The sequence below is a fragment of the Danio rerio genome, chromosome 9 (genome assembly GCF_049306965.1).
Source record: "Danio rerio strain Tuebingen ecotype United States chromosome 9, GRCz12tu, whole genome shotgun sequence".
In the NCBI taxonomy this organism is placed as follows: Eukaryota; Metazoa; Chordata; class Actinopteri; order Cypriniformes; family Danionidae; genus Danio; species Danio rerio.
The window spans coordinates 38,369,975-38,385,393 of NC_133184.1; the positions used below are offsets into that span (position 1 = coordinate 38,369,975).

Sequence of the window (15,419 nt, forward strand, 5' to 3'; positions counted from 1 at the left end):
TCCAAGTTAAAAGTCCACTTTATCTGTTTTATATTCAGTGGCCAACCCCTGTCTACGGATGACCTGTGAATTTATGTGCTTGCTCAATCCAACCGGGGCCAGCTGCACTTGTCCAGAGGGGAAGACCTTGGTCAATGGCTCTTGTATTGACCCCATTGTCTCAGGTCTGAAGCCTTACTTCACTGTTGGGCTGATAACTTTCCTTTGTTCTTTGCTAAGCCAGTAGTTTTTTATTAATTGTGGGGGTTCTGAAATAGTTATAGAAATAGAAATAATAAGTTATATATATATATATGGAATAATACATATTATTTCAAAATGATAAAGGTGAGCTGTGCCGACCTGCCTGTGAGAATGGAGGACGCTGCATGGCCAACGAAAAAGGAGACTGGCGCTGTTACTGCTGGCCCAATTTCTCTGGGGAACGCTGTGAAGTCAACCATTGTGCAGATTACTGCTTAAACGGAGGCACGTGCACTGGCTCACCTCTTGGTAAGAAAGAAAGCTTTCTGTATTTCAATGCATGACTGAACCTTTGCCTCAGACAGTTTGAGCTATTTATGGAAAATTTAAGTATTTAAATAGACTTACCCACTGTTTTTCTAACCCTATTGTGCTTTGTGTGAATTATGGGAGTTACTTAAAAGGGATAGTTCACTTAAGAATAAGAATTGTCTTCACCTGTTTCTTTCTTCTATTGAACACAAAAGAATATATTTTGGAAAACGCTGGTTGCTGGGACCCATTACCTTCTATATGATTTTCCGTCCTACTATGGGAGTAGATGCGTGTCAGCAACAAGCATTCTTCAATATGTTTTCTTTTGTGTTCAACCAAGGATTGATCAACATAAAAGAATATATATATATATATATATATATATATATATATATATATATATATATATATATATATATATATATATATGTGTGTGTGTGTGTGTGTGTGTGTGTGTGTGTGTGTGTATATATATATATATATATATATATATATATATATATATATATATATATATATATATATATATATATATATATATATATATATATATATATTATCTGGGTACACTGAGGTGTCATTATTTAGCCTACATATCATCCATTGAACACTATAAAGAACTTATTAAAATTAACCAATTACTTTCAGCAGATCATACATAACCCCAAACTCTAAACAAGTCTTTTTATAATAACATAATGGATGCATGTTTGACATAACCGTACTGTAGGGAACACTGAACTCATAAGAGATTTTTCTGTGATATAATAATGTCACATTGAAATATCAAGCGTAATGTTATTTTCATGATGGAAAAATTACAGCACCAAGTACACAAAATTAAACACAAACCTCTTTTCACCACGTATATGGATTATTTAGCTCAGGCTTATAATGTATAGTGATATGTTTATTATTATTACTATTATTATTATTATTATTATTATTATTATTATTATTATTATTATTATTATTATTATTATTATTATTGTTAAATAACAATTCCTCAAACTGAAACTACCACTTATCATTAAAAAAAAACAATAGTCATGTGCAGAAAAAATATAGCTAATAATTTCAGTAACACTTTCCTAATCCCATGCTCATAATAAAACTGTTTGGATAACTCGTTTTGTATAACTCTAATGTATAACTCTGTTTATAATTATTTATAACCAATCATAACTGTTCTGTAAATGTATCTATATCTAATGTAGACACAACATACCATGTATTGTATTATATTAACAGTTATAGCTACATGTAGGGCTCGTCAATTACACCCTCTAACCTGTCAAATGCAGGAAGATTTCACTTGTGACTGGTGAAACAGACACCCCGACAAGCCACTTTGGATGGTTGAAAAAAAATTTAATTGCCAGTGCTAGCTTGTCACCAAAGATTAGACTTTTAGTGCAAGACTTTTTGTCAATATGCACAGAAATCGGATCTTGAAAAGTACCAACTGATAAGTGTTCGACAAGCAAAAGAAAGCAAGTGAATACCGAAAAACTTCCGTGTTCATTTTTTTTTTTTTTTGTGCGAAGCAACGGTGCATGGAAACAAAACTGGTGCGGTGATTTCTCTTTGAAATAGGCTGGAAAGAAGTGGTGCTCATGCATGCACAGTCCTGCTACTTTTTAGGGCTCAAGAGTTTTTGTAAGCAACAGCGGTTGCTGCTTTTGATTTAACCAGTCTTTGAACAGATTATTAATGGATTAACTGTGTCCTTTTTGTTTTGATCCTATACCTATCCTTTAATCATTGCACACAGAATATTTTTTCGCGTTTTCTTTTGCTTAGTTATTTTTATTAATATGGTTTAATTATCATCCTTTACAATAACATTGCTCTAATTGGAGATTAACTCTCAATTTATCTATAGTTAACCGGTGATCTGAGACCTTCAGCCACAACAGGTTACTGTGTATAGTTTTAGATACAAGTAGATTTTTAGATACAATAGTTTATTTAATTTTTTTTAAATGCCAATTGTTTTTGTTAAATAAAAAGTTATGTTTTGCTTGTTTTGACTCATTATTTGAAAAGTGTGACAAGGAAATAAATAGTTTTCTGTGGCCAGAGGAAAAAAAGGTAAATCTTTAGTGTTTAGCCCTAAAGAGTCATGTTAAATAAAATCCAATGCAATGCAACACCATGAACCCAAAACTCATTTGTTCATGCTCATTGAGCAAGGTCATTAACACACACAACTTAAATTAACAAACTTAAATTAACAAGTAGGCATGTGGACACAAATTTGAAATCAAGTAATTTTCCAACAACAAAAATGTGGCTAGTGAAAAAGGCGAGTGGCTAGTAACATTGGAAAACTACTGGTCAAAGTGTCTGATCAGGGCTCAACAGTAAGGACTGCCCGATGGCCCGGGGCCAGTGTGAGAGATGCTCGGGACAGTAGACAGAATTGTTACTGGCACGATCGGGGCAGTGCTGCCTTGTCACTATATTTTAATAGACGGCAACATGACCGCGACATTAAATTATGAGGCTAAAGGAAATGTCTGTTTCTAACTTTGTGGAAACATTTAAATGGGTACAGCATGATGAAAAAAATTTGATGTTTTGCTTAGTTTGCTGTCACTTTTAAGTCAGCCACCTTTTGTTTTGCAATAAAATACGTGCACGTTTTCCATACTGCTATATTTTACTGCTAAATAAAACTACTGACATTAATTTCATTCATTCATTTTCTTTTTAAAGGTTTTGTCCCTTTATTAATCTGGGGTCGCCACAGTGGAATGAACCGGCTGACATTATTTCGTGAAACATTATTTAATATATGTGGCTAACTTTTTTATTTCTTTTATGGGGCCAGTGAAAATTTTGGCAGGGCAAGTAAAAATCTGAACCACTGGTCCAATCGGGCCAGTAGAAAAAGTCCTTAGCGTTGAACCCTGCTGATGATTAAAAGATTAATGTCAAGCCCTGGCTACATGTACAATAGTGTAATGAATACTTCTTAGTGATGCATTTCAATTTAAGTAAGTTAACAAATTGTGTTCTGTCAAATAAATTCATGCTTTTATATTTTTGATAAATACTGATTGTGATTCATCTACAGTTACTAACCTTTAGAAATGCATCATTAATGGCTTTAAGTAATTAGTATTACTATTATTTTAGCTACAATTGTATATAACTGAATAGCTATGTCATTATACTATATACTTGTGAATCATACTACAGTTACTAACTTTTAGAAATGCATCACTGAGGGCTTTAATTAATTAGTACTATTATTATAGGTATAATTGTATTTAACTCTATAGCTATAACTATAATTATTGTAGCTATAACAGTCACTATAATACAATATAATGATGATTGTGTTGTCATAGATACATTTATATTATGATAATTATATAATTATAAACAGAGATATAATTAATCAAGCATGAGCTTCATAGAAAAAGTTATGTTCCTAGTAAAAGTAAGTAAAAGTTCCTAATGTCTTGGAGATATGCTGCATGAAGCTACTGCAAAATATTTTGTGCCCGAGTTATTTTTTTAACGAACATTTAAAGAAAGGCATTATTTTTAAGGAAAATGTATTGTGTGTGCGTGTGTGTGCGTGTGTGTGTGTGTGTGTGTGTGTGTGTGTGTGTGTGTGTGTGTGTGTGTGTGTGTGTGTGTGTGTGTGTGTGCGCGTGTGTGTGCGTGTGTGCGTGTGTGTGCGTGTGTGTGTGTGTGTGTGTGTGTGTGTGTGTGTGTGCGTGTGCGTGTGTGTGCGCTATTGGTATTAAGGTTTATAAAATTATTCAAGGCAACAAATGGCCTCTGGTTTCTATGCTAATGTTCCACTGATCCACTTTCGTAAGGTATTCATTTAAAATTGAGCACTTTGGTCCCAAATGTAAAAGCGTACAAAAATTGCTAATGACAAAATCAGCTGAGGGTTGTGTTGTGTCTGCACCTCAATTAAAATTAGTCAAGTGTCATATTACAGCTTCATCTATCATAACCAATCAAATGACTGATGAGGCATGCAACAAAGCAATTATTCTCAACATCAGAATCCTCTAAAGTTTGATGCATCTCATCATTTGTTCTTGTGATTGTTAATGGCAGAGTTAGATGTAGTTTTCATTATTGAAATAAAGGTAGTTATTGAGCGGCTGCTCTGCTCTTAGCTCGCTGATTCTTGAGAAGTTGGACAAAACTAACTGCAGAATAATAAAAAAAAAAACTTTTACTGAGACAAACGAAACTACATTTGTGGATCATGCATATACTCTATTTAGCTACTGAGGCATGCTTTGATACAAGAAAAAACATTACCTTAACTTGTTGGCATTAAAAACATATTTCAACCAATATTTTAAACTGATAAACAAACATATTTCAAAATAGATTCTAATGTTAACAGACAACGATTATTTAACAAACAGAAAATAGGAAAAGTAATTATTATCAAACTATTCGTCTGATGGAGGTGACCATTCTGACAGAGTTGACACACCTGGCAGTGGTAATGAAAGACTACTTTTCTAATCATTTTAACAATCAAATTTATAGAATCCATTAATTATTGTATTTAAACTGTCACAGCAAACAGTGAGCATGTTATTTGTTATTGTTTCAAAAGCCTTTTTTCAAGATTTACATTTGAATTTACTTTTTTTTTCAGATTTAAGAATATTTTTAAGAATATCTGACGGTGTTGATATTTCGGACGTTTCTTTCACAAAACATATGGAGTTTATTTAGTTGATGTTTAGTTTTTCCTGTTGATTCTAGATGCCAATGCACCCCTCACCCTGCTTTAAGGGATATTTTACCATTCGTATTTAAATTATCCTAAAAATATCAAATGTACCTGAGCCTGTCTGACACTGATGTACTAGGTGGAGGTGGACTGTGGCACTGGAGTTCTTTAGAGTAATGACTGCCCCTTATATCCCCTGCATTATTACATTTTGATAAATGTCTGATGGTGTTGACATAAAATGGGGACATGCCTTTGAAATCTTATGAGACATGCAGGTGTCATTGGAAAACAACCTTGATGTGAGACATCATTAGGTGGTCTTTTTTTAAGCTTTATTATTAATAAAAACACATTTTAATTGCATATGAATGAGTGGACTCTTTACTCTTGCCCCTTCCGATTCAAGTGTTATTACGCAATTGAATGGGCAGTGGTTATGAGTTAATAGATATGGGCCAGTAGGGGCCTTCTGTGCTCTAGTAGTAGGCTTAGAAGGCTGTTATCATCCATCCACATGGTTAATTAGCTATACTCATCGAGAAGATTCTAGATCCAGATCTACATTACTGTTTTAGATGTAGTGGGAAAACAATAGATGGTAATAATTTTATATAATAATGATCAAGATATGTTAAAGCAATTAGTTATGCTGCCAGACATTCTATTATTAATCCATCAACAATAACATTTGTAATTCAAATATATACATTTTTCAACTTAAAAGCAGCAATAATTGGTGGAAAAGTCAGTAATAAAACTTTTTAAATATAAGTGTGTTGTTAAGTAATACTATGCAGTATTTTTTTTTAATTAAAACAGAACCTAAACAATTAATTCCACTACTGTATTGTGAATACTTTACCTTCTCATGCATTGGAGTTGTTGCTCTACATGCATATTGTTTTAAAGCATCTCAGGGCAGTTCATTTTAGATTATTTAATATGTTCTTAACTGATTAAACAGATTTTATACTGTAGATACACAGATTACTTAATGAGTCTGTAACAGAATTTGAAAGTTGAAGACCTTAATGGAGAGGGCAGTTTTTAATTAGTCAATGGCTATGTTGGACAATGATCATTTCACTGCAAAGAAATAAAATAAAATAAAATAAAATAAAATAATGTTAATCATCTAAATTATAAAAAAAGTTTATAGGTAAAATAGAGAATATTAACCTTTTTAAAGAGCCCCTATTATGCATTTAAAAAGGTCATATTTTGGTTTTGGGGACTCCAACAACAGTCTGATATGCATGAAAGGTCAAAAACACTTTCAATGTTTTATAATGTGCATTTATTTTTACTTAATTCTCCCAACGACTCCCATATGATTTGTTCAGCAATTCATTTGTTCCCAAACCCTTTCTTAGCATGATGCTAATCTGCTCTGAATGGTTCGATGACCCAGTCTACTGCGATTGGCCGACTGCGTTTAGCGTGAGACGGAAAAAAAATGCCTATCACAGCTTATCAACAATAATGAAGTAGTCAGTGCAGAGTGCATGTGTGATCCAATGCAGGAGTGCATTAAAGCAATGCAGTTTAACACCAGCATATTGCTCTATTCTTAACCATGACACACATTCAGTATTAATCCACACAGTGGCAAAAGCGGTAGCGAGATCGAATGCTGAATATAAGCAGAAGCGGTCAGGTTCGGACTAAAACCTGGCGAGAACGGGATTTAAAATTTAGTCCTAAGCAGATCTCTTGATGCAACCATTTTAATCACACTTATTACTTACACTTGTGAAATGGAGGAAGAAACTAATCCATGAATTTTGTACTGTAAAGTTCCTGTCAAGCTCTGACAAAGACCCATACATCAATAGTCTTTTCTGACCCTTACTTTAATAAACGGCCAACGAATCCCCCGTTGTAAGCGTGTAGATTGCTGAAGCACTCGTCAGAAAAATTACACAGCTCAAGGCTGGGGCTATAAAGCTGAGGTATTTTTTCAAAAATAACTTCAACCACTTTTTCCACTCTTCACAGCCTCATTTTTGGGAAGGAAAAGTAACACTAACTTTCCCTCACACTTCAGAGCACAGTGCCTTCGTGACATGATTCAGCCGGGATCTGCTACAGTGCTTGTCTTCTTTTTCTTTCTTCAGTGTTTGTAGGCAGGGCCGGGGTTTTTTAATTGTCCCGGGCGTGCAACAAATGGGCGGGGTTTGAGTTCCATACCGATGTCACACCAACACAACTAAAGACTCGTTACCCCACGATTCAGTTGAACCACTCTGAGTCGACTCTTTTATAGATGAATCAATGGTTTTAAACATGGTGCACTTTCAGATTTAGGCCTTAGCTGGATATTTTACTTCACTCAGAGCTGAGGTACACACTGCATGGAAGGTCATTTTCAAAAACCCACAAGAGGGGCTCTTTAATTCTAGGCATTTTCACTAAAGTAGTTCATTTGTTTGATGTTAAAGCTGTTTTTATTCAGGCTTCACATTAGGACCAATATGTCAAGTTAACTTCAATGATATATAAACTGGTTGTTGTACTTTCTCATAGATTCTGCTAAAAATAGCTTTTCTGCATACACTCCGGTTCTCGAATAGTTTCTGTAGTAAAAGAACAAAACATGCATAAAACATTTTCCTCTTGTTAGCTACAGTGCTAAACAGCTGTTACAAGCATGAATATTTTATGTGCATTTCTTCTCAATCTGTCTAATCCAATCACAGGGAAACCTACTTGCCGCTGTGTGACAGGCTTCACCGGCCCGAACTGTGAGAGGAGGATCTGTGATAATCACTGTCTGAACGGAGGCACATGTGACGTAAGCTCTGGAAACCAGCCAGTGTGCCGCTGCTTGGCAGAGTATACCGGCGACCGCTGTCTTTATCGTAAGTACTGTATCTGGAAGAGGTGACTTATGTGCAGCAGAAATGAAAACTACATTTTAGTCCAGTAGGTCATGGGTTCTCATGGCAGCTGATTAAAACCAATGCTTAATTCTGTACTATTACGATGCATATTTCAAATCCTTCTAGCATTTTTATTTTACGTATTATTTACTTATTTATTATTTACTACTTATTACTTATTTTATTCTTCCTGTCAGTTTCAGTAGTATCTGGATGCAAACTTAAAATAGGGGATATGCACAGCTAATGTTTCTTCCCATACCGATACGCTTCCAGTGAAGGTTATTGTGACTTTTTTCAATTTCGTAAGGTTTCTTTTAGAGCATCCATGTTTTAATGTAATTAAAATACAATCAGTAAATAGACATCTCAGTTTTGATATTTCAGGAATTCTTTTTGTTTGCACTATTAAGTGTTTTTATAAAATTTTATCAATTTGTGTAAAGATTTGAATTGCAATACAATTTTTTAAACTCCCCATTCTGCTTAATTATGCACTTTTTTGTATATATAAATAGCGTGAAAATGAACAAAATATTATCTATATATAACTAATATATATATATATATATATATATATATATATATATATATATATATATATATATATATATATATATATATATATATATATATATATATATATATATAACCACTACTATAATAACTACTAATACTAAACCAATATAAATAGATTGTCGAACTCCCCTCTGTAAATACCTTTGCTTTGACAGTATGTCAAAAATCTTACGCAAAATGTTCAACTGTATTTTCAAAAAAAATGTAATTAAAGTATATGCAAATGTGCAAATATTACATGAAATAAGGCCTTTTTTTGCAAAAGTTGTAAAAGAAAAAAGGTTTACAACTTTTAAAGGCACAATATATCATATGAATTAGAGTAAGGCTGAAAGCTGTCAGCCTGCATTTACATGGTTCAATCGACCCAATTCAGATTTTTTTCTCCTATTTGGCACTATGTGGAAAAAATTACATAGATTCTGATTTACTCAAATCAGTTTCAGACCTTGTTCATATGTAGAAATGTATCCGATATGAATCGGATCTGTATCCTCGTGTTTGCAGTGTAAGCAGGTACACTGTACAAAATGCAGGGTTCCACACAATTCATTCATGTTGTCCCAGAACAAATCGATTAACTTAACGTAACACTTTTAAAAAATGTATGTGAATTCAACGTAAAAAAAAGTTGTCCCAATGAAATCTTAAGAATTTTGTTGATTAAGCTTATTTTAAATAAGCAGTTTGAACAAGCAAAAAATATATATATTTTGAGTGTAGATCGGACTTTCACATGTCAATGCGAGTCAAGCGTCATTAAAAACCATAGCGAATGATGTCAACTCTAATGCTTTCATTTAGAAACAGACTTCAGCAGAGTCCCAAACCTTAAATCTTTCTAGGACAATAAAGCTTTTATATTGTACAAATATTTAAGCATGTTAACGAGAGAGAGATAGAGAGTTCAACTTCCGCCACATACATAATATAGGCTAGATTAAAACGGCTGGATACATCACGAGCATAAATCACGCTATATGGAAATGATCTTTAGATGACCACTGGTTTAAAAAGGCCTAGATTAAAAGAAGATGGCCAAATGAGAACTTTTATGTCATAACTATAGTAAAACAACTTGTCAAAAAGAATATAAAAAAAAAATTAAACCCTGCAATCAGATTAAATATAGGAATGGAGAAAAAAAGAGCTCTTTTATTATCAGCTGTCAGTCAGCACCCACTCTTTTTTTTTTTTTTTTTTTTTTTGCTCATTGCGCCTTGTGCCTTGTGCCATGTAAATTCAGACAATCAGATATGAGTCACTTATAAAAGATGATGTAAGCGGGTCATCAAAAAATGGTATTCACCTTATTCTCAGCTGGCGAGTGGGCGCTGCCATTTGAATCTTTTTGTCTCGCGACTTCCGGTCACATTCACTTCCATTCATTTTTTGACGTTAACAACTGCTCGTTACGCAGCTTGATGTTGCAATTTAATATTTTCTTATTATATTATGCTACTTGGTCTGTGTAGTCATGCAAACATTTGTTTGTTGAGCAAGTAGTTTGGCCATTTTCTGCCGTTTATTATTCCTAGTCATTTCTCCCATAGGCGACTGAATCGGAAGTTCTAAGACAATCGCGAAAACAGGCACACTTCCGCATTTTAGAATAAGGTCAATACAACCACAAAATCAGAATTGACCATCAAGATCTGCAGTGTAAAAGCAGCCAAAGTGAGAAGAGACCGCTGAAGTACTTGATGAGGAGAGATGTGACGTGGCATGTTTTACCATACTAAATACATTTTATGGTTCTGTTGTAATGCAGCTTTGTGCAATTTAATAAAATGCAGAACATATTAAACCATACTTTTTTCAATGTTTTCTATAAAACAAACCTTGAAATGAATGGTGTATGATACATGTCAATAGTTAGAATTGCCCTTTTTTAATAGATTTTAACATTCTTTTAAACATTTAGGATAATATAAATACATAAATCAGCAACATAATTAACACATTGCTAGTGTTTTGGGAATTCTTTATGCAAAAACATACATATCGTGCCTTAATGTGATCAAACTGCTGTGGAAGTATATGTTGATAGATGTTAGTTAATTGTTTTAATATGTTCACCTGCAGTATCTTGCCATAAGCACGATAATACAGTGGTAACATGGCACCAGTTTTACTTTAACAGTTTACTTCTTGAAATGCCAACAACATGAACCTCTTCCAGGCCTTAGCTACAGACCATTACTGGATGGCCAAAGTAGACATTGTTTGTGGGCAACCAATTAAGTCCATAAACTAACATTATGCAAATGTGTTACGATCACACATAGGCAATAACTATAATTTTCACAAACAACTGCATAGACAAATTTATAATTGGGACACTTTAACATCATTACATTGTGTTTATTGGAACAGTTGCTAAGTTTTCTCTCCTCAACTGGCAACAACAACAACAACAAAAAGCCAAGCGATAGCAAATATTGTATTTGGCTCTAAAGGGCATTTGCCAGCATTTGAACCATCTGTGCCCAAAGAGCTTTTCTAAACGCTGCTGTAACAACCTTGAGGTATTTCTGCGCTTTGCTGATAAAATGTTTGCAGTTATGAAGTCTTTGTTATTATAATTTGTTGCAAAACAATTTAATCTGAGGTTCCCGTAATGCATTTTTAGCGCTGTGCACCCAAGGGGCGACACATTTTCATCTTAGCACCAGTAGATATTTGATGCGGATAATTAAGTCTCATTACAGCTTTGTAAAATTCTAATTAAACTTGAACATAATATGAAAGGATTGTGCCCTCGTGTCTTAATTAGGGGCATATCTTGTGTGTTTTTCCATTTCTTTTTTTGTGACAGACATCTGTCATCACCACTGTGTGAACTCCAAGGCCTGCACATTATCCAGTTCAGGACACGTGGAGTGTGTGTGTCCCGCACGCTATGAAGGGATCAAGTGTGATGTCGACAAGTGCCTGCGCTGCCATGGAGCCCCCTGTATCATTAATGGAGACACAGGAGATGTGGCTTGCAAGTTAGTTTGCTTTTTGTTCATAAAGACACTTTTTATGGTTCAGTGTGGTAATGGTATTGGAATGGAAATTACACATTTCATCTAGGACTGGGAGATATGATAGAAAGCTAAATCTGTTTCGTATTTGTTCAATTCGAAATTATTACAATAATTATTTTTTCAATGTGCATGCTATTGCATTACAATCAGATTAAGTTAAAGTTACAATCAAATATATGTTATTATATACATAGTTAATCTGCAAATTAATTGCATATAGGTGATTCGTCCATGATATATTTGCATCTGTTGGAAAGTTCTATTTATAACATTCATTTCTAGCATTTATTTTCATATATAACAATTCAGTAGTCAACAGCCCTTTAACTGCCTGCTGTACCAAATGGTTGACCATATTTTAATTGTTTTAAATAAAGACTGGTAAAGTCATTTAAAGAATGACCGTTTTAAATAATGGGCTACACACAGCATTGTTGGTTTACAAAAAAAATCAAACAAACATAATCCTGTTGCACTACTACACTTGAGTTTGATCTCATTGTAAAAACAAACAAACAAGAAAGCATGAAATGTTTTATGGCATACTTCAAAAAAAAAAGATGATTTAGTGTTCAAAAATGATTTATTTTGAATATGGTTTCTGGATTTTTCAAAGTATATGTATTAATTCAGGTGCTTTTGCCGTAAAATGACATATCAACCATTTGTTAAAAGCTGATATTTTAGAAAAAAGATGCATTGAGTGTGTTTACTAGCGACATTAGGAGTTAAGAAATGCAGTCCAAAATTTGATTTATTGTTGAGGCAGTTAATGGGTTTAAAGCATAATTGTATAAAACTCATAGATTATTATTATTATTATTATTATTATTATTATTATTATTATTATTATTATTATTATTATTATTATTATTATTATTATTATTATTATTATTATATTTGGTGCACAAAAATGCATCATGTTTATGTTTGTTTTAGACAACACAGTACCATTGTTTTAACTCAGACGTTTTAAGAAATCAATACTTGGTTTAATAACTAGTGATGGGCAAAGATTAATCAAGATTTATCCAAATTAAAGGTTTGTTTTGACATAATATGAGTGAGTGTGTATTGCACATGTTTATTAAATAACAGCGATTTACATAGATAGAAGCAAAACTATACAAAAATATTGTTACACAGATATTTATATTTTATATCTAAACATACACATTTATTCATACACATATATACATATATTTTATATCTTTCTTTTCATTTAAATTTTAAATACACATATATTTTATATCTAAATATAAACATACATTTTCTCAAATATATGCTAGCATGTGTGTATTCATATATAAATGATAAATATACACAGTACACACACATAAGCTGCGTCCCAAATGGCACACTATAAACTTATGCGCTATGTATTTATGAACTTACACACTCAACAGCATAGTACAAGAATGTGGTGCCATCTCAAATGGAACACTAATGGTTATTTACTAAGCAGAAATTTAAACCGTTTCCCAGATGATGTTTGTTAGCTGCTATATTAGTGAAATAAATGACCAAACTACCAAAAAATACCTGCCTTGAGTATAACCGCATTTACCATTGGGACGAGGTATAATCCCTCTCGTGGATGAAATTTACTTTCACCACCTAAAATAAATAAAAGTTATTCAACGTGCGCCCGACAGCTCTGCCCCTTCTGCTACGTGAGCAAAACTGCGACTGTTGAGTGCGCAAAGTGTCCATCATTCCACACTTCATTTTACTGGCTGAATAAGTGCATCACCCGGGTAATTAAAGTGCACCTACTATTTTAAGAGTTTGTAGTGTGAACACACTACACTATTACACTATTTATACTACTAAATGGCATAGAATAGTGCATAAGTATGTGATTTGGGACGCACCTATACAGTTGAAGTCAGAATTATTAGCTCCCCTTTGATTTTTTTGTTTCTTTTTTAAATATTTCCCAAATGATGTTTAACAGAGCAAGGAAATTTTCACAGTATGCCTGATAATATTTTTTCTTCTAGAGAAAGTCTTATTTGTTTTATTTTGGCTAGATTAAAAGCAGCTTGAGTTTTTTTTTTTTTTTTTACATTTTAGGGACAAAATTATTAGCCCCTTTAAGTTATATATATTTTTTCAATAGTCTACAGAACAAACCATCGTTATAAAATAACTTGCCTAATTACCCTAACCTGCCTAGTTAACCTAATTAACCTAGTTAAGCCTTTGCATGTCACTTTAAGCTGTTAAGAAATGTCTTGATAATATCTAGTAAAATATTTTTTAAGGTCATTATGAAAAAGATAAAATAAATCAGCTATTAGAATTGAGTTATTGAAACTATTTTGTTTAGAAATGTGTTGAAAAAAATAAACAGGGGGGCTAATAATTCAGGGGGGCTAATACTTCTGACTTCAACTGTATATTATGTCAAACAGTCTTTAATTTTGGATGCAATTAATTTTTTCCCAACACTAGTAATAACACTGATTTTTAATCACAACATTTGTAATTCTGACTCATTTTATTTTTTTGCAAATATTATTAATTGAAATAATTGGCATGTTGTCAGACATTTATTGATTAAAACTAATTTTAACATTTCACTCAAACCCACACCTAATAAATCCAGAGAAACCCTGAGAATGTAGGTCTCTTTTCAGTAGCAATATACAGTATGTATCTCAAAATCATGATTCTTTGTTTAAAAAATTAACTGTGGCATAACATTACATTCAATTTAATCAATGAACTCTGAATAATCACCCAGCCCTGGTTTCCCTAAAGCAAATAAAATGCAGAATTGATGTTGTGCCATTACATCTGCGAAATATAACAAGGACAATAAATCTCCAGCCACGTTTATAACATTCGTGCAGCTCATTCTGTTACAAAGGCTAATTTCAATCAATTATTTATAGGCTATCCTGTAAGTCCACTCACAAATGACTCCTAGGTTTATGCAACAGTCACATTTTTAGCTCATGCAATTTGTTCTCGTTCTGCCAGCTGTACCAGCGGTCGAATCGCCTCCAGCTGCCAGTTGTGTGATGGCTACTGCTATAACGGAGGCACCTGTCATCTGGACCCCGACACCAGCCTACCCTTCTGCCAGTAAGAATGACTAAGTGCCTGCTTTTGTCCGTATTCCAATTCTCAGCTATTAGAGCCACACAGCGAACGGCCTTGGAAGCCTTGGCATTCATTTATAAAAGTCGTACAGATGTCAGAGACTTGTAAGTTTCCGATCAATGGGGCCCAAAATGACCTCAGCAGGGGACTCTACACTGGCACTTAGTCTGACAGAATTAAAAAGCACACAGGCATAATTAGCCAAGCTCTTATGTGCCTAAAAGTCTACACTCGGTTACAAATCAAATTACTTCAAGCCTCAAAATCTTTTTTTTAATAATAAATTTTTTATATAGTTAATATTGCTGAATATGGTACAATACTGGGTATCAGGGGTGGAATGGAAAAAAAAAAACATTCAGATGTTCGCATCATGCAGCCATACACTGCATATACTCTAGATTTTTCTTTTAGCATTTGACACTGAAGAGAGAGTTTGTAGTGTTTTATCTGACAGAATCATGTTTATACAGTGGCCTCACATCAAACGGAGGAGTTACGTTCTAAAAATAAGCCACAATAGCTGAAATCTGCGAACATTACAGATGTTTTAAGGCTGTAAAACTGAATCTAATAAACCAAAGATGC

General features: G+C 33.4%; 1 protein-coding gene across 5 annotated transcripts in view; it reads left to right on the top strand.

Moving 5' to 3' along the window:
* The window catches only part of lrp1bb (low density lipoprotein receptor-related protein 1Bb), a 667,407-nt gene that overhangs the window by 632,903 nt on the left and 19,085 nt on the right, over positions 1-15,419 (top strand). For all 5 annotated transcript variants that reach the window (XM_073912904.1, XM_073912906.1, XM_073912905.1 and 2 more), the window contains 5 exons: positions 39-164; positions 328-492; positions 7,927-8,088; positions 11,507-11,681; positions 14,709-14,813. In XM_073912904.1, coding sequence (XP_073769005.1) covers positions 39-164; positions 328-492; positions 7,927-8,088; positions 11,507-11,681; positions 14,709-14,813 — 733 coding nt within the window. The remainder of the gene's footprint in view (positions 1-38; positions 165-327; positions 493-7,926; positions 8,089-11,506; positions 11,682-14,708; positions 14,814-15,419) is intronic.